The 20,420-nt window shown below is 45.6% G+C and overlaps 1 protein-coding gene across 3 annotated transcripts in view; it reads right to left on the reverse strand.

Moving 5' to 3' along the window:
- TDRD9 (tudor domain containing 9) overlaps positions 1 to 20,420 on the reverse strand; it is a 142,033-nt gene that overhangs the window by 102,847 nt on the left and 18,766 nt on the right. For all 3 annotated transcript variants that reach the window (XM_084837583.1, XM_084837572.1, XM_084837563.1), the window contains exon 2: positions 6,329 to 6,435. In XM_084837583.1, coding sequence (XP_084693709.1) covers positions 6,329 to 6,435 — 107 coding nt within the window. The remainder of the gene's footprint in view (positions 1 to 6,328; positions 6,436 to 20,420) is intronic.

A 20,420-nucleotide genomic window follows, 5' to 3' on the forward strand; every position in this document is an offset into this window, starting at 1 on the left:
ATGTTTTGGACTACAACTCAAATCAGTCCCAGCCAGCACGGCCAATGGTCAGGTATTATGGGAGTTGAGTCCAAAACACCTGGAGGGCACCAGGTTAGGGAAGGTTGTTCTATGGCATCTAGGCAACTGAGATCTTCCCTTCCTATGAAGCACCTGAAATTGTCCATTTAGGGCAGCAGACACCGTGGAAGTGTGCAATAGCATAAAACTCTTTCTTTGTTCAAATATGTGCAGGTGACAGGTTTTGTTTTTGTGATCAGTCTTCCTGGGCCCTGCATCTGGGAAGTAGTTAACACCCCACCACCACCACCACCACATTTGCAACCTGGCACCCTCCGGATATGTTTGGAGGGTTCCACCCTTAATTCCCAGCTACCATGGACATTGCTGATCATTATGGGAGTTGCAGTCCAACATATCTGGAGAGCACCAGGTTGGGAATGACCGATATATCATCTCTTGGCTCGCTTAAAGCAGCAGAGGCTGGTGGCTCCGATGTCAGTGGGGCGATGAATCCGCTCCAGGTTTCAGTCAGAACCAGCCACAACTCTAAAGGAGCTACACAAGGTGCTTCCACACAGAGTCCTGAACCTTAGATAGCTCCTTCAGAGTTCTAACTGGTTCTGACTGAAACCTGGAGCGGATTCACCGTTCCACTGACATCAGAGCCACCAGCCTCCACTGCTTAAATTTTATTTCATTTATTTACAATTTATTTATATACCACTCCACATCAAAGATTTCGGTGCACAAGAAGATAAAAGAATAAAACTCCAGAATTAAAATAATTAAAACATCTTAAAAGACCATTTTGAATGAACTATGTTGTCTTGGTATTTTACAATAACGATAACCTTGACACCAAAGCAAATTATTTTTTGTGTGTTTTTGCAAAGCATTTTGCTTACTCCTGTTGAAGGCATGCTATAAATAATCTAGATCCCCTTCTATTCCATACATCTTTTATCCCTCATAGAGGCAAGTAATATTATTCCGTAAAATCCATGCTTTGAATTGGGGTTTAATTGGATTTCCACATATTTGCTGAACTTGCATTATTCATGGTTTCTTGAAGGATCTGGTTTTTCTGGTGACAAAATCTGGATTTTTTGCAAGCAAGCAAGCAAGCGCACACACACCCTTTGCCCTTGCTGATACAGAGCTTCAATTGTTGCAGAATACAAATGGGATTTGACAGCTAGAGCAGCAGCAAATTTTACCAGATATTTTTACAACTCCTCTCACAAACATATTTCTCTAAATTAGAGACATAAAGACCCACTTCATTTAACAGTCTTCCCCAACCTGGCGCCCCCTCTGATGTGTTGGACTACAAAACCCAGCATCCACATCCATGACCATGTGGGCTGAGGATGATGGGAGCTGTAGTCCAATACACCGGGGGTGGGTGGGTGGGCTGGGTTGGGGATGGCTCATTTGGACTTGAACTCGTCAGAGCTGAGACCATCAATTGTAAGTAATTGCTGTAACTCGACCTGAATTAAAGAGCCACTCCGTATAGAAAAACCAGGACAGATCAGAAGGGGTACAGTTAAAAAGAATAGTGCCATATAAGTTTGGGCTGCAATGTTTAGTCAATTAAAGCTGTAATCCTGTACACACCTACCTGGCAGTATGTCCCACTGAACTCAATGGGGCTTATGTCTTGAGCAGACATGCACAGAATTGCACTGTAAATCAGTTAGATTGATTGATTAAGAACATAAGAAGAGCCATGCTGGATTATGGGTCCACCTAATCCAGCACTCCGTTCACCCAGTGGCAACCAGCTGTCAATGGGAAACCCACAAGCAAGACATGAGTGCAACAGCACCTTTCCACCCATGTTCCCCAGCAACTGTATGCCACCTCCAATACTGGACGTAGCATATAGCCATCGGGACTAGTGGCCATTGATAGCCTTCTCCTCCAGGAAGTTGTCCAACCCCCTTTTAAACCCATCCAAATTGGTGGCCATCACCACATTTTCTGGTAGCGCATTCCATAGTTTAACTAGGCACTGTGTGAAGAAGGACGTCCTTGTATCTGTCCTGAATCTCCCACCAATCAACTTCATGGGATGACTCCAGGTTCTAGTATTATGAGGGAGAAAAAAGTCTCCCTATCCACATTCTCCACACAATGTATAATTTTGTAGACCTCTATCATGTCTCCCCTTACCCTACTTTTTACCAAGCGAAACAATCCCAGCTCTTGTAACCTTCCCTCATCGGGGAGTTGCTCCAGCCCCTTGATCATTTTAAATGCCCTTTTCTGCACTTTTTCTAGGTCTACAGTATCTGCTTAAAAAAAAATCTGAGCAGATGCAGCACACTGGCTAAGCCGCTGCAGAACTATTTCACAGAGTTCTTGGCCTGTACCACTGCAGAACAGGGTCAGCATTTTATATGGGGGAGCATTAAAAAATAGGACTTCTACCCACTTGGACTAGACGTTAAGTGGCTTACTTCAGAATTCTACCACTTCAAACCGACTTCATTCGGCATCATGCTTAGAATGGTTCTTTGAGCAAGAGCTGGAAAGTTCCCAAATCCAACCGCACCTCAGGCCAAACTACACGTTATATTAGATGCACAATCACATTTAACGTAACTGGGCTGGTTGGCTGGCTTTAAACTTCAGCCACTAAGGAGGACATCAGGTCAGCATTATATGGGGAGGAGAGGTTAACCTCCCCGCCCCCCCAAGCCATGAACCCGACAAAATCGCCCACCTACCCGGAAGCTGCTACTGATGCCATGCAGCTTCCCTTCCAGGACAAATCATGGCTTCTGGGGAAGTTTTTGTCTAGCCCACGACACAGGGGAAAGGATTAACCACCTTCACCGCATCCTGGAGCTCCATTCTTGATCTCCTGCCCCCAGCAGCTGTGTTTTTGTCTTGTTTTGAATATACATTAAATGTGACCACACAGTTAACGTAACATGTAGTTTGGCGCTTTGTCATAAATGCACTAGGTGGGTGTCTGCCCCAGCGATATGGGCCAGAAAATTTTCCACTCTCCTTTACTTTTCCACCGAAAATTTTCAATTTCATACGTTCGTTACTAACAATTCATGGACGCCAATTACAAATATAATATTAGACAAACTTGGCAGGTTCAAAACTGTGATTAGGGCACAATCCTATGGGGACAGTCAGCTGCCTCCGAACTTGGAGGCAGCCAACTATCCAATGCAGGGCGGGCAGAGCTCAAAGGGGATCCTCTGCACTCCAGCCACCCTGCATTTGCAGCTAGAGAGCTGATTTCAGGGATGAACCACCTTGCCTATGAGGCGGTGGGGAGTGAGGTTTCTGGGAACGGAGCTCAGAGCCCTGGCTCTGAGCTCAGTTCCCAGAAACTGAAAAATTCTATGGCTGTCTAGACACTGTCTAGCAGCCATAGGATCGCTCCCTCCATGTCTTTAAGGTGAGTATCCCTAGCAAGTATGGAGAGTATGTCAATGAAATACATATATGTCTCAGTGGGAAATAGAACCACTCAACAAGGACAGCGAAGCTAAAGGTGCCCGAACAACTGCAGTGGAAGAGAGTTGAACTCTGTTGAAATATATGAGTGGTTGTCAGCATATCATGCACAGTCAATTGAATTTAAATGTGTTAAACTCTGGCTTGATTATGCCCCCAATGAGTATTAACACTGCCTCCCCCCCCCTTTATTTAATAAGACCAGGTTTCTTCTAAATATGTTCCCTTGGGAAAGCTCATACACACCCTAGCATTCTGTTATAACACTACAATGCTGGCTGGCTGGCTACCCACCCTCTGGCAAATTCAAATATGTCAGTATGGAAACATCAACAGCTCTACATGATTTGACCAATGCTAGAAGACATTTCAAGCTGTTAGGAGAAAATGTTTCTGGCAGTGTTGGAAAAATCCAGAACCTTAGTTACCAGGTACCTAGAAGTTTGCTGGTGACACCTAGGAACCTGATTTTTTTTAAAACCCAACTCCATGTAGGACTGATAGCAAAAATCTGGCGCTGGCTCTTATCAACTTAATGTTGACATCCAGAGATTTAAAGTATTTTTCCAACCTGACATCTGGTTAAAGCCATGCTTGGAAAAGCGAATACAATTTTCCCCACAGCTTCTTCACAAATTGTTCCATGGAACACATTTTATTCTTCACACTAAAATCCAGTGTGAGAGCCAGTGTGATGTAGTGGTGAGAGCGCTGGACTGGGAGCCGGGAGATCCAGGTTCTAGGCCCCACTCTGCCGTGGAAGCTCACTGTGCGACTTTGGGCCAGTCACAGACTCTCAGCCCAGCCCACCTCACAGGGCTGTTGCTGTGAGGATAAAATAGAGAGGAGGAGGATAATGTAAGCTGCCTTGGGTTCCTCGCAAGAGGAAGAAAGGCAGGATATAGATGCAATAAATAAATAAATAAAATCTTTCTGCATCACATACCATAAATAATTCCATTAAAATAGAATACAACCCTTACCTTCCTCTTAAAATGAGACACAGCAATGTGGATGACATAATCAGCAGATACTTATATTGTTAGAAAGAGTTTAAGGGAAGCTGGTGCTCCCACCTGCCCGAATTCCTCTGGTGCTCCCCCCACCGCCCAAATTCCCCACCTAGGGAGATCCATCAAGCCACTGTCTTGCTTTAAGAACCTAAGAAGAACTGTGCTGGAGCTCTTTTCTAGGTTTATCTAGTCCAGCATTCTGTTCCCACAGTTCCCAGCCAAGATGCCTGGGGGATGATCACAAGTAGGGCTTGAGGGCAACAGCACCCTCCCGCCCATTTTCCCCAGCAACTGGCAATCAGAGACATAATGCCTCTGATACTGAAGGTGTCAACATGACTAGTAGCCATTGGCAGCCTTATCCTCCATGAATTTGTCTAATCCCATTTAAAGCTGTCCAAGTTAGCAGCCATCACTTCAGAGAGCTTCAGCTATTGGGCGGTATAGAAATGAAATGAATAAATAATAAATTTGTGGCAGTAAATTCCCTCGTATAACTATGCACTTTGGGGAGAAGTATTTCTTCTTATCTGTCTTGACTCTCTCGTCATTTAGCTTCACTGGATGACCCCAGGTTCTACTATTATGAGGAAGTGAGAAAAACATCTCCCTATCCACCTTCTCCACAGCATGCATAGTTTGATACAGCTCTATCATGTTCCCAAGATACTGTGTCCCCTTAAGAGTCATAACCCCTTCGTCTCTGCCCAAGTCAAGCCATTGAGATCAGCCAGGGTGAGATGGGGAGGGTGTCAGGAGCACCCTAGCTGCCTCTTGCAGTCCACACCAATAGCCAACTCAAGACACAGACGACGAGGAATTCTTTCCGAGACTTTATTCCTGTATGACTCTTTCAGATACTAATCACTAGCGACAAAGCAAGGAACAGCACTGGGGAAAGATAGTAGAGTAGCCTAAGCTCCAGGTAAGGCAGTTGGTCCCCGTTTGAAGGAGAACCACGGGAAGACCCTGCACTTATGGGCTAGGGAGAGATCCTCCCTCTTTCCCTTGGGTCCTTGGGACCCAACCGTTGTTTGAGCGCCAAACGAGCGCTATGCCTCCTTTCGGCGCCCTCCATCTGTCGTCGCTCCCTGCGTCTGCGCCAAGCATCCAGCAAGCCCCCCTCCAGCACTCTCTCACTGCCAGGGTCACTATCTATCCCAGGAATGCTGGCAGGAGGAATCTCTGCCAGCTGCTGTGCTAGTGAGAGATGAGCGAGCTCCTCTCCCACGGATTGCTGTTCCTCCTCAGAATCAGAACTGCTCTGGGGCTCTATGGGCTCAGTTTCCACCCTGACAGAGGGCTCCAATGGACTTGGACCGAGGAGAGGCGCATTCCTCCCATCATCCTCCAAACTGCTGCGTTCCATCCCTTGGCCCAAAGAAGGCCCCCATGATTGCCACCAGTTGACCTCTGCTGTTGAGATTAAGGGCAGATCAGAGAAAAAGATCCTTCCACTGACCCAGTCCTTGGAGGGAATGCAAGAATGTTCATCTGTTGGGTGGGAAAGGATGAAGGACTGAATCCAGTGCTCTGCTCTGCCCTAACAAATGACTGGTGCTGTTGAGAACAATTAGACTGGGGGGGGGGGGGTTTCAGCATGGGAAAATGCATGCTCAGTTCCTCCTATTGAATCTGGTCAAAAATCATATTCACTCTCACACACACACAAACACACACGCGCACACAAACCATCCCTTCATATGCAGGATCTTAATCCAACCTTTACCAAATGCAACATTTCACAATCCATTCTTACCATCTCTACGCATGATTGCACAGGTCTTTTTATAGTTAAGGAGGAAGAAGAGTTTTTGTTTTTTTACCTGGTTCACCAAGAGGCCAACTGCTGTCTGATGCTTCAAGTTCTTCTGCCTCCAGTTGTCTGTATCTTTCAACATATTCAACTCCAGAACTCTGCTGAGTATGTATCCTACGAGTGGGAAGGGGAGACAAAATGCAATCCAACTCTTATTTTATGAACTCAAAGAAAGCCACCGATCATCGTGAACCTCCACAAATATGATCCTAAAAAAGACATGCAAGTTCAGCTGGGGAATACCCTTCATTCTGCTTCTGCCACCCCATCCCACCCTGCAAATGTCACATTTCCTGAATGACAAGATCTTCCAGATCCCAAACACACTAGAAAACCCCCCAAAACAACAGGAGTGTTATCTTTCATTGGGACCAACTCAAAAGTCTCAAACTGGTGAGCAAGCACTCTAGAGCTACTTATGAAGAACACACCACACCACAATGAGACAAAAATGCTTTACAGCACACATTAATAAGAACCTGAAGTCTATCAACCTCAGAACATAAGAAGAGCCATGCTGGATCAGACCAAGATCCATCTAGTCCAGCATTCTGTTCACACAGTGGCCGACCAGCTGCCCATGGGAAACCCACAAGCAGGACATGAGTGCAACAGCACCCTCCCACCCATGTTCCCCAACAACTGGGGTACCCAGGCATACTGTCTCCGATCCTGGAGGTAGCATAGAGCCATGAGGACTACCAGCCATTGATAGCCTTCTCCTCCAGGAATCTGTCTAACCCCCTTTTAAAGTAATCCAGATTGGTGACCATCACTATGTCTTGGGGTAGCGAATGCCACAGTTTAACTTGGAAATAGGAAATCCACAAGTAGGACATGAATTCAATAGACCCTCCACCCCATATTCCCCAGCAACTGGTGTACTGCTTCTGATACTGGAGGGAGCATAGAGCTGTCAGGACTGGTAGCTATTGATAGCATTCTCCTCCAGGAATGTGTCCACCCCCCTTTTAAAACCATCCAAACTGGTGGCCATCACTACGTCTTATGGTAGCAAATTCCATACTTTTAACTATACACTGTGTGAAGAGGTACCTGGCCCACTTTGGGATTAGGTTTCTTCAATCTTGCCTCTGCTGTGACGTTTCCTTAGAATTGTGCAATTCCCTGGTCTACTCTTTCATCTCCAAAACAAAATCACTATGGCACTATTATTCAAATGAACTGTGAGGCAGCTCACTAGCCAGACGAAGCCACAAAGTATTTATTTCTTTCAGCACTTTACTGCGCTCAAACCACCTCACAATTTAAAAACGAAATGAAACAAGATTACGAACAAAACAAGAACAGTCCATTCTTAAAATTGCAGCACTTAAGATTATAATAAAGGCATTATACAACATACCACCATGTTTTCTTAATGTGCAAACACAGTAGGATTGAGGAAAGAGGACAGCTTGGATTATGGGATGCTGCACTGACATAAGTGGTTATTCTTTTTTTATTTATCGTCCTCCCGATAGCTACCTTTGTACTTCCATCTTTACGTTCTACAACAATCTGAAGATTAAAAAAACACAACTTTCCAGTACTTTTATGTGATCCAATTAGCAAAGAGGTGGAGAACTTATTTCAGCCAGCAGACCGAATTAAATTTCAGAAAAGCTCTCTGGGATCACATTCCAGTGGTTCGTGGGCTTGAAGGCAAAAGTGGCATAGAAATACAAAAGATACAAGCAGATTTTAGCTGAAAGCTCTCACTCCCAGTAACTAAACCTTAGCAGATTAGGATAGGGAAAAAGTTCACAAAACCTGTCACACACCAAATGATTGGCTTCTGGGGGGAAGGGGGTGTAGCCATCCTGGCAACTCCAGAGGGCCAGGATGAGGTTCGACACTCCTGAATTAGCGTGAATATGGTTGCATTTCTCATTTCTCCTCCACTGTGCTTTATTGAACCTGATGAGTTTTGCTGAACAACTGGGTTTTTAAAAATTCAAGAGCTTTTAAAAACCATTTCAAGTAGTTATTAGGGACCATCTTTCTTTTGTTGTTGCGGTTGTTTTGCTCATACCTGCTGAAATAGCTATCAAACACAGACCACAAAAGTAAAATCAAATCAATAAAGGGAAAACCAGCCTGTTCCTTCAGAAGAAATTCTGGAAGGGCAACATCACTTAGCACTAGAAATAATTGGCACATTCATACTAAACGCTCTCATAACACTGAGGATTAAATGAATTCAGAGATGAAAAAAGGTCTTCCTTGACTTCGAGCTATGCAATGACCTCAGAGAGGGTGGAGAGCCAATTCAAACAAAAAAAGGGGGATCAATCCATATAAATGAGAAATATATAACATGCACAGGCATATACTTAAGAGGAGGAGGGGATTATAATGGCCATTTTTTGTAACATGCTAAATTGTCATTTTTCCTAATACAAGCGGGACCTGCAACAAAAAGTTGCAGTCTGCGGTGCTGCTGTTCAAGATTCCAGCTGCTCCAAGCTATTCCTCTTCCTTGTGTTCTGGACCCCACCCCAACAACCAGTCAGCATTCTCTAGTCACTGAGCACACTGAGTCCTAATTTGGCTGTTTCCTTGGGGAGGGGGGGATTTCCTGCACTTAGGGAACATGTTCAGACACAAAAAAGCATGGCTGGCACGGGATTGCTGGGGGTTGTAGGCCTTCTTTTCTGTCTCAACGTGCATAGGATTGGAACCTTAGCGAGTTTTCCCCTAAAGATTCCGTCTGCCTCTGCAATGCCTGGGATTCTGCCCCCATCCTGCTGATGCCTCCCTGGGGGTATCTACATGGGGCTTTTACACCAGTTCTACTGCGTCCCAAGTCGATCGTGTCAGATGACGCATGCCCTTCTCCATAGGCAGCGTGCTATTTCTAGCTGTAAAATCTAGCGTTTTTGAAATTGCTTTTCTGAAGGATTTTCTCCGTGCAGCGGCTTCAGGAGTCTGTGTGACATGAACTGCCCGCAGTGTGGGTTGCTGGGAGCAGCGCTGATTGGCGGAAGGGAAAGTTGTGCTGGGGGAGAGCATGGGGAGAGCAGAAGGCTAAACATGTCTACCTGGAAATAACTTCAATTGTACTTTGCCGAGTACAGCGGAGGGGTCGGGAGAATTCCTTTACCTGTTGTATTAAATATTCACTGACCTCAGGAGTGGGGAAGAGGCGGGCACCCAGCCCAGTTCCTTTGAAACTGTGCTGTTGCGAATGTGCTCTGGAGAAATATGGTTACTCAGAAGTAACTCTCTCCAACTGTACTGCAGTGACCCCGGGGGGGGGGGGGGAGGTGACGAAGAGCAAGCCTCATGCTTGTGGTTTTAAAACTACACTGGAAGATACACAGATATGTGCAGATACACAGAGTTTTATTGATTTTATAAGCCGATAGCCCACAAATGACCCCTAATCCCGCTGAGAAGGGCTAGACACGGAGGAGAGCTGTCCACTACACACGCTTACTTGGAAGTAACTCAACCTCCACTGAACCTCACTGAGCTCGGGGGGGGGGGAGAGGTGTGGGGAGCAACCCTCGATCATTCGCTGCATCGCACCTACGCACATTCAATTCTACTCACCCACCCAACCCCAAACTAATGTAGTTCAGTTGCCGTTTGCCCCATGCAAGTAGGTATACACTGCATTACTGGCTACTGTTTGCCCCGAGAGGAGCTAAGATGGTTTCATGAAAATCCGTATGTAAACAGAATCGCTTCAAAAACCGTTTCCATGTAGATTTGGCCTCTGCTGCGCATGCGTACTGCTGTTGTGACGACGTAAGCAATGGCACTGACAACAGGAACAGAGGGGATGTTCATTACACAAGTGATGCAATCACTGCAGAGTATGAAGCATTATTGTCTTTAAAATTCTCATCCCAAAATGGTGAACTTTGATGGTCGTGACCCATAAAAATGGTTGGATTCAATGTTAGTCTAAATGAAGTCCCATTCATTTCAATGGGATTGCTGTAAGTAGGACTAATATTGGATACAACCCAGAGTCAAGATGTAAAAAAGCGCTGCACATTCCTGTCTGCTCTGCAGTGCAGTTAGCAACAAAAAGGCTTTCTTCAGCTACGTGCATAGTAAAAGGCAGAGGAAAGAAATGGTGGTTCAGCTATTAAATAAGGATGGCAAAATTATAAAAGATGACAAAGAAAAGGCAAAGGTGCTCAATTCCTACTTTCGCTCAGCCTTCTCCCAAAAGAGGGTCTATGACCCCCCTGGCAAAGGCAAAGTACAGCTGAAGGGGCAGGATTGCAGCTTGAGGTTGATAGGCATGTGGTCAAAGAACAACTAATTACTTGGAATGAGTTCAAATCTCCAGGGCCAGATGAACTGCAGAAGGAACTGGCAGAAGAACTCTCAGAACCACTGTCTATTCTCTTTGAGAAATCATGGAGGACAGGTGAAGAGCCATATGACCAGAGGAGGGCTACTGTTGTCCCTATCTTCAACAAAAGTAAAAAGGAGGAACCTGGGAACTACAGACCAATCAGTCTGACATCAATCCCTGGGAAAATCCTGGAGCAGATTATAAAGCAATCAGCCTGTAAGAACCTTGAAAACAATGCAGTGATTACTCGAAGCCAACATGGATTTGTCAAGAACAAATCCTGCCAGACGAATCTCATCTCATTTTTTGATCAAGTAACCTCCCTTGTGGACCGTGGGAATGCTGTGGACATAATATACCTCGACTTCAGCAAAGCTTTTGACAAAGTGCCCCATGATATCCTGATGAGCAAACTAGCTCGATGTGGGCTAGATGAAACAACGATCAGGTGGATCCACAGTTGGCTACGGAATTGGACTCAAAGAGTGCTGATCAATGGGATCTTCTCAAACTGGGGAGAGGTAACGAGTGGGCTCAGTCCTGGGCCCAGTGCTCTTCAACATTTTTATTAATGACTTGGAGGAGGAGGTGCAGCGAATGCTTCTCAAATTTGCAGATGACACAAAATTGGGTGGGACAGCTAATATTTTGGAAGACAGAAACAAAATTCAAAGTGATCTGGATACACTGGAGCGCTGGGCAGAAAACAACAGATTGACATTTAATAGGGATAAATGCCAAGTTCTGCACCTAGGAAAAAGAAACCAAATGCACAGTTACAAGATGGGGGATACGTGGCTCAACAGCACTACAAGCTAGGAGGATCTTGGAATTGTTGTGGAACACAAGCTGAATATGAACCAACAATGTGATGTGGCTGCAAAAAAGGCAAATGCCATTTTGGGCTGCATTCATAGAAGCATAGCTTCCAAATCCCAGGAAGTACTAGTTCCCCTCTACTCAGCACTGGTTAGGCCTCATCTGGAGTACTGTGTCCAGTTCTGGGCACCACATTTTAAGAAGGATGCAGACAAACTGGAGAGGGTTCAGAGGAGGGCAACAAAGATGATCAGGGGACTGGAAACAAAGCCCTATGAAGAGAGACTGAAAGAACTAGGCATGTTTAGCCTTGAGAAGAGAAGACTGAGGGGAGATATGATAGCGTTCTTCAAGTACTTGAAAGGTTGTCACAGAGAGGAAGGCCAGGATCTCTTCTCAGTCATCCCAGAGTGCAGGACACGGAATAATGGGCTCAAGTTACAGGAAGCCAGATTCCGGCTGAACATCAGTGAAAACTTCCTGACTGTTAGAGCAATACGAAAATGGAACCCATGACCTAGGGAGGTGGTGGCCCCTCCCACACTGGAGGCGTTCAAGACGAGGCTGGACAGCCATCTGTCGGAGATGCTGTTACTTGGATTCCTGCATTGAGCAGGGGGTTGGACCCGATGGCCTTGTAGGCCCCTTCCAACCCTACTATTCTATGATCCTATATCCCTCACCAACAATATGCCCACGAGAAACCCATAAGCAGGACATGAGTGCAGCAGCTCACTCCTGCCCATGTTCCCCAGCAACTGGTGTACACAGGCATACTGCCTCTGATGCTGGAGGTAGCATATAGCCATGAGGACTAGTAGCCATTGATAGCCTTCTTCAGGATTTTGTCTAATCCCCTTTTAAAGCCATCCAAATCGATGGCCATCACTACATCTTGTGGAAGTGAATTCCACAGTGTCACTATGTGCTGTGTGAAGAAGTCTTTCCTTTTATCTGCCCTGAATTTCCCACTCATCAGCTTCATGGGATGATCCCGTCAGCTTCTTGTATTATGAGAGAGGGAGGAAAATGTGATGGGAGATGTAGTCCAACACATCTGCAGGGAACTGGATTGGGGCAGGCTGGTCTAGGTACAAGTTAATGCAGAAGACAGACACAGGTGTTTTGTGGCTTGAGCATGGTGACCGTGCACCCTGCATGCTACATTTACATGAGAGTGATCTCCCAGTGCGAGCAAAATGACATTTCAGAGCAACCTCCCAACGCTGATTTTAGAAAACTTCATATCCATAAACAAGAGGCAGATGTCATTTTGCACACACCCAAATGTTGCAGCTGTGTTGTCCCTCCACAGCCATCTGTCAGGGATGCTTTGACTTCGATTCCTGCATTGAGCCGAGGTTGGACTCGATGGTCTTATAGGCCCCTTCCAACCTATGATTGTATAATATAGTGACACACATCTGATTTTATCCAGCTGTGTATAACAATATGGATGAATATCAGATGTGCACTGGTAGAGAGCTGTCTGCTTACAGTATTTTTCTTGCTAGACTGGGCAGTACTCGATATGTTTAATACTAGATATTTTAACAATTCTTCATCATGCATTTACAAGATCCGGCTAATGGATCCTGGGGTTAGAGGAGCAGGGAGGCAGATTTAAATTTCACAATGAATGCAAGCAGTTTATCAAAAAGTATTTTTGGAGAGTTTTTTTCCTCCCTTAAAAAAAAATTAAGACTGAATGAGAACCTACACCAAATCTGGTAATATTCAGGCCTTTACATTAAAGAGGACACAAATGACACGGAACTAACCATTTCAACATACAAGATGCTGGTCTCGACCTAAAATGCTCTCAGTAACATAAAGCGACAGGGTGTTACGAAAGGCAAGTGGAATACGGGAAATTAAGTGGAAAAAATAAGATGTACCAAAGCCACTGGAAATCGTACTTTGAACACAAGCGCTTGTGACAGCATCCCTTATTTTACAAGAATATTTCTGAGGCCCTTATTTTTCCACTTTAATACTCAATTCTCCATTCCTACATCAATGCCTTTGTAAGCAAGGGACTGGGTTTTCATTTAAAACTGATGCCAAACTCAATCATCCCAGAGATTGCTCTCATATGAGTGGATGCTCATCTGCTCATCTGCTCTCATATTAGTGGATGCTCATCTGCTCTCATATGAGTGGATGCTCTTACACACAAACACACACACACCACTCCTCTTTTCCAACAAGCAGCAGCGTCTCCCCTTTCCCTCATTCTTTACAGCTTCTTCTCTAGTCATTGTTTAAGGGGAGAACTACGCATCATGCACAGTGTGAGGCTTCTACTGAAAATGGCACCTCTGTATAAGTCCAATCCCCCAACATTTATACACATTCACTTGTGTCATCATCCAAATCATTGGCTGCCAACTGGGAAATATGATGAAATCGCAACACAGGTATAAGGGCCTAACCATTACAAAGGAGCACTCAACACAGGGCTGTCATTTTCACCAGCAGCCTCATGTTGAGTGGAATGTGTTCTTGCCCCCTAAAAGACAAGAGTGTACAATCACAAGCAACACATGCAAAGATAGAGGACATTCCAACGCAAGCAATAGATGTATACATACATCAATGAAAGAAGACCTTCAAACCCTAGATCAGCCTTCCCCAACCTGGTGCCCTCCAAATGTTTTGGACCAACTCCCATTAGCCCCAGCCAACATGGCGGATGGTCAGGAATGCTGGGAGTTGGTGTCCTCCAGAGGTTTGGAACTACAAGTTGGGGAATGCTGCCCTAGGGCCACTTTCAGCACCTTGCCGAGATTTCTCAGATAGGCACCTATATTCCAATTCTCACATTATGATTCCACAGATCTTCAGAGAAGGGTCTTACTCAAGACAGGACTCACTGAGTAATGCAAGATGGTGTGGAGAGAGAACGTCTTCTCCCTCTCTCATAATACGAGAACCCAGAGTCATCCGATGAAGCTGAATGGGTAGGAAATTCAGGACATACAAAAGAAAGTACTTCTTCCACAGTGCACAGTTAAATTATGGAATTCACTGCACAGGATGTAGCGATGACCACCAACTTGGATAACTTTAAAAGAAGATTAGACAAATTCCTGGAGGATGAGGCCATTAATGGCTACAAACATAGCATGTCCCCTTCATGGATCACTGCCTTGTTGTGGCGAAGGGGCTTGCGTAACTCAGTGAAGCCATAAGCTATGCCATGCAGGGCCACCCAAGACGGACAGGTCATGGTGGAGAGTTCTGACAAAATGTGGTCCACTGGAGAAGGAAATGGCAACCCACTCCAGTATTCTTGCCAAAAAAAACCCATGGAACGTATCACAAGGCTAAAAGAGATGATGCCGGAAGATGAGCCCCTCAGGTCGGAAGGTGTCCAATATACTACTGGGGAAGAGCAGAGGGTATTTCCAAGTAGCGTCAGAAAGAGTGAAGCGGCTGGGCCAAAGCCGAAAGGACACTCAGCTGTGGATGTGTCTGGTGGTGAAAAGAAAATCCGATGCTGTAAAGAACATTATTGTTTAGGAACCTGGAATGTAAGATCAATGAATCATGGTAAGCTGGAGGTGGTCAAACATGAGATGGCAAGATTGAACATCGACATCTTGGGAATCAGCAATGGACAGGCATGGGCGAATTTAATTCAGGTGACCATCATATCTACTACTGTGGGCAAGAATCCCTTAGAAGAAATGGAGTAGCACTCATAGTCAACAAAAGGGTGGGAAAAGCAGTACTGGGGTACAATCTCAAAAACGATAGAATGATCTCAGTACAAATCCAAGGCAAACCATTCAACATCACAGTAATTCAAGTCTATGCCCCAACCACTGAGGCCGAAGAAGCTGAGGTTGATCGGTTCTATGAAGACCTATAACACCTTCTAGAACTAACACCAAACAAAGATGTCCTCTTCATCATAGGGGATTGGAATGCTAAAGTAGGAAGTCAAGAAATCACCGGGATAACAGGCAAGCATGGCCTTGGTGTACAAAATGAAGCAGGACAAAGGCTAATAAGAGTTTTGCCAAGAGAACACGCTGATCATAGCAAACACCCTTTTCCAACAGCACAAGAGGCGACTCTACACATGGACGTCACCAGATGGTCAATATCGAAATCAGATTGATTATGTCCTTTGCAGCCAAAGATGGAGAAGCTCTATACAGTCAGTAAAAACAAGACCTGGAGCTGACTGTGGCTCAGATCATGAGCTGCTTCTTGCAAAATTTCGGCTTAAATTGAAGAACGTAGGGAAAACCACTAAACCATTCCGGTATGACCTCAATCATATCCCTGATGAATATACAGTGGAGGTGAGGAATAGATTTCAGGGATTAGACCTGACAGAGTGACTGAGGAACTATGGACGGAGGTCCGTAACATTGTTCAGGAGGCAGCAACGAAATCCATCCCAAAGAAAAAGAAACGCAAGAAAGCAAAGTGGCTGTCTGATGAGGCTTTACAAGTAGCTGAGGAAAGAAGGGAAGCGAAAAGCAAGGGAGAAAGGGGAAGATATATCCAACTGAATGCAGAGTTCCAGAGAATAGCAAGGAGAGACAAGAAGGCCTTCTTAAATGAACAATGCAAAGAAATCAAGGAAAACAACAGAATGGAAAAGACTAGAGATCTCTTCAAGAAAATCGGAGATCTCAAGGGAACCTTTTGTGCAAAGACGGGCATGATAAAGGACAAAGAAGGCAGGGACCTAACAGAAGCAGATGAGATTAAGAAGAGGTGGAAAGAATACACAGAAGAAGTATACAGGAAAGATCTGAATGTCCCTGATAGCCATGATAGTGTGGTCACTGAACTTGAGCCAGACATCCTCGAGAGTGAAATCAAGTGGGCCTTCGGAAGCATTACTAACAACAAAGGTAGCGGAGATGACAGTCTTCCAGCTGAGCTATTTAAAATCCTAAAAGATGATGCTGTTAAAGTGCTGCACTCAATATGCCAACAAATCTGGAACACTCAACGGTGGCCACAAGACTGGAAAAGGTCAGTTTACATTCCAATTCCAAAGAAGGACAATGCCAAAGAGTGTTCAAACTACTGCACAATTGCACTCATTTCACATGCCAGCAAGGTGATGCTCAAAATCCTACAAGCTAGGCTTCAGCAGCATGTGAACCGAGAACTACCGGAAGTACAAGCTGGGTTTCGAAGAGGCAGAGGAACTAGAGATCAAATCGCCAACATTCGCTGCATCATGGAGAAAGCAAGAGAATTCCAGAAAAACGTCTATTTCTGCTTCATTGACTACGCTAAAGCCTTTGATTGTGTGGATCACAACAAACTGTGGCAAATTCTTAGTGATGGGAGTACCAGACCACCTTACCTGTCTCCTGAGAAACCTGTACCAGGGTCAAGAAGCAACAGTAAGAACCACACATGGAACAACCGAGTGGTTCAAAACTGGGAAAGGAGTACGACAAGGTTGCATATTGTCACCCTGCTTATTTAACTTATATGCAGAGTACATCATGAGAAACGCCACGCTGGATGAATCACAGGTCGGAATTAAGATTGCCGGGAGAATTATCAACAACCTCCGATATGCAGATGATACCACCCTAATGGCAGAAAGCGAAGAGGATCTCAAGAGCCTCTTGTTGAGGGTGAAAGTGGAGAAGCTGGTTTGAAACTCAACATTAAAAAAACGAAGATCATGGCATCTGGCCCCATCACTTCCTGGCATGTAGAAGGGGAAGAAATGGAGATTTTATTTTCTTGGGCTCCAAGATCACTGCAGACGGTGACTGTAGCCATGAAATTAAAAGACGCTTGCTCCTTGGGAGGAAAGCTATGGCAAACCTAGACAGCATAGTAATAAGCAGAGACATCACCTTGCCAACAAAGGTCCGTTCTAATCAAAGCTATGGTTTTCCCAGTAGTAATGTATGGCTGTGAGAGCTGGACTATAAGGAAGGCTGAACGCCAAAGAACTGATGCTTTCGAACTGTGGTGCTGGAGAAGACTCTTACGAGTCCCCTGGACTGCCAGCAGTTCAAATCAGTCCATCCTAAAGGAAATCAACCCTGAGTGCTCATTGGAAGGACAGATACTGAAGCTGAAGCTCAAATATTTTGGCCACCTAACGCGAAGAGAAAACTCTCTGGAAAAGACCCTGATGCTGGGAAAGACTGAAGGCAAAAGGAGAACGGGACGGCAGAGGATGAGATGGCTAGATAGCATCAGCGATGCAATGAATATGGACTTGAGCACGCTCCGGGAGAGAGCGCAGGACAGGAAGGCCTGGTGTGCTATGGTCCATGGGGTCACGAAGAGTCGGACACAACTGAACGACTGAACAACATAGCATGTAATTTGGCCCTTAGAATCGAGTTTCAGAGCTGGAAGGGATCCTGAGCCTCTTTGCATTCAGAGGCACTGGGCTGTAAGAGGCCTCTGAAAGGTCATTCAGACCAACCCCAAACAAATATCAAAGCTATCCCTGGGTACTTTTTCAGCAACGATAACCTCACTGCATAAAACATAAGGCTAATTCACAATACACAGTTTCAGATGCGGAGAAAGTAGTTCAAAAATGCGAACTGTGAACGCGACAACACACGTCATGCACATAGTGTACCATGACTGGCTGGCTGCTGCACCCTGTTGAGCGCACACTTGGGTTTGCCTCAGCATAATGTATGAAATGGCCCTTCGAGAAGAACTGTTTGCCCTTGAATTTGAGGAGCAAAATGCTGAAATTCAAGCAGAAAGAATCATATAATATTCACACGCTTGACTGTTTCAAGGCCTGCCTTGTTATATATTTCAGCAAATGGTAAAAAAAAGAGTGAGTGGACTTCATCCGTGATGTTCACAGAGGGAAAGCGTTTTTCCTTTAGTTGGCAAGCTGGCATTCAAAACTGTAAGTCACTTAAAAGTTCAGCTACTAAAATAGGCTAAAATGGGGGGAGGGGAAAAATCTATTAATTCAAAAACCTTAATGTAACCCTGTATTAACTAGTATGAAGCATACATTTTTGGAATGTTGAAGTCTCAGGCTTTACATTTATAAATGTATAAATTTATAAATGCAGAGAGAGACTGGGTGAGGGGATCAGGGCGGTGGTGAACGCCTCCCTTGAGGGGGGAGTGATGCCATCAGCCCTCAAGGAGGCAGTGATAAGACCGCTCTTAAAGAAACCCTCCTTGGATCCTCAAGTTCTGAACAACTTTCGCCCAGTCTCAAATCTGCCATTTTGGGGCAAGGTGATTGAGCGGGTGGTGGCGGTGCAGTTGAAGGCACACTTGGAAGAAACTGATTATCTAGACCCATTTCAGTCGGGCTTCAGGCTTGGGCATGGGACAGAAACGGCCTTGGTCGCCTTGGTAGATGATATGAGGAGGGCTCTGGATAGGGGTGAATGCTCTTTCCTTGTTCTCCTCGACCTCTCAGCGGCTTTTGACACCGTTGACCACGGTAACCTCCTGGATGGGTTGGGCATTGGAGACACCGTATTGCGGTGGTTCCGGTCCTTCCTCTCCGGCAGGTACCAGAGGGTAGCACTGGGAGAGGAGGTTTCGGACCCGTGGCCACTCACTTGTGGGGTGCCACAGGGTTCCATCCTCTCCCCGATGCTATTTAACATCTATGTGAAGCCACTGGGGGCTATCATCAGGAGGTTTGGGGTGCAGTGTCATCAATATGCGGATGACACGCAGCTCTACCTCTCATTCAAATCTTCACCAAGGTTGGCCGTAGAATCCCTGTCCAAATGTCTGGAGACGGTGAGTGGCTGGATGGGGAGGAATAGGCTAAAGCTGAACCCTGACAAGACCGAGGTACTTTTGGTGGGAGACAAGAGGAGGCTAGGGGATGTTGACCTGGTGTTGAATGGGGTATGGCTACCCTTGAAAGACCAGGTCCGCAGCTTGGGGGTCATTTTGGACTCCCAGCTGTCCAGGGAGGCTCAGGTGTCAGCTGTGAGCTGGACAGCGCTGTATCAACTCCATCTGATATGGCGGCTGCGCCCCTTCCTTCCCGACCATCTGCTCCCATCGGTAGTACATGCCCTGGTCTCCTCTCGTTTGGACTACTGTAATGCGTTCTACGTGAGGTTACCCTTGAAGACGGTTCGGAAACTGCAGCTGGTACAGAACGCGGCGGCTTGCCTGATTAAAGGCAGCCGCCAGCGAGATCACATCACTCCAGTGCTGAAGGAGTTGCACTGGTTACCAGTTGTTTTCCGGGCCAAATTCAAGGTGTTGGTTTTGACCTTTAAAACCCTATATGGTTCCGGCCCAGCCTATCTTAAGGAGCGCCTCCAGCAGCACCAGACAGGCCGCTTAACAAGATCAGCCTTGGATGGCCTTCTCTCTGTCCCATCAGCCAGGACAGCTAGACTGGTGGGGACGAGGGAGAGGGCCTTTTCTGTGGTGGCCCCCACTCTGTGGAACTCCCTCCCTAGGGAACTCCGTCATGCCCCCTCTTTAATGAGCTTCCGTCGTGCATTAAAAACGTGGTTGTTCAGGCAGGCATTTGGGGTGGGTTAGGGTATTTTAGAAAATGTTTTTATTGTAGAATTTTATTGTTTTAAACTGTTTTATTGTATGTTGTACATCGCCCAGAGTGGCTGGGTGACCAGCCAGATGGGCGATTAATAAATTTAATAATAAAAAATATAAATAATATCCATCAGCTTCGGTAGCAGGGTGGGCAGCACACATACAGAATCCCCAATTTGACCCAACTGATGTCAAACGAACAGGAAGTCTCATGAGGGAGATACATGCTTATAGACCACTGCAACATCCTCTCCTCAGCCATCAGGCCTACAGTGGTGCTGCACTGAGAGGCCATCATATTCCCTCTAATGCTGAACTCAGGTGGTTCCATGCTGATCATTTCGTAGTAAAAACAGGGACACTGAGAACCAGGAGGGAGGTATTTGCATGCTTGGAGGAATGCTGAGGTTTGCAGGAGCATTTATCTTTTTAAAAATACCTT

This window comes from Heloderma suspectum, chromosome 1 (genome assembly GCF_057233095.1).
Source record: "Heloderma suspectum isolate Gila_16-S chromosome 1, 16-S_ref, whole genome shotgun sequence".
In the NCBI taxonomy this organism is placed as follows: Eukaryota; Metazoa; Chordata; class Lepidosauria; order Squamata; family Helodermatidae; genus Heloderma; species Heloderma suspectum.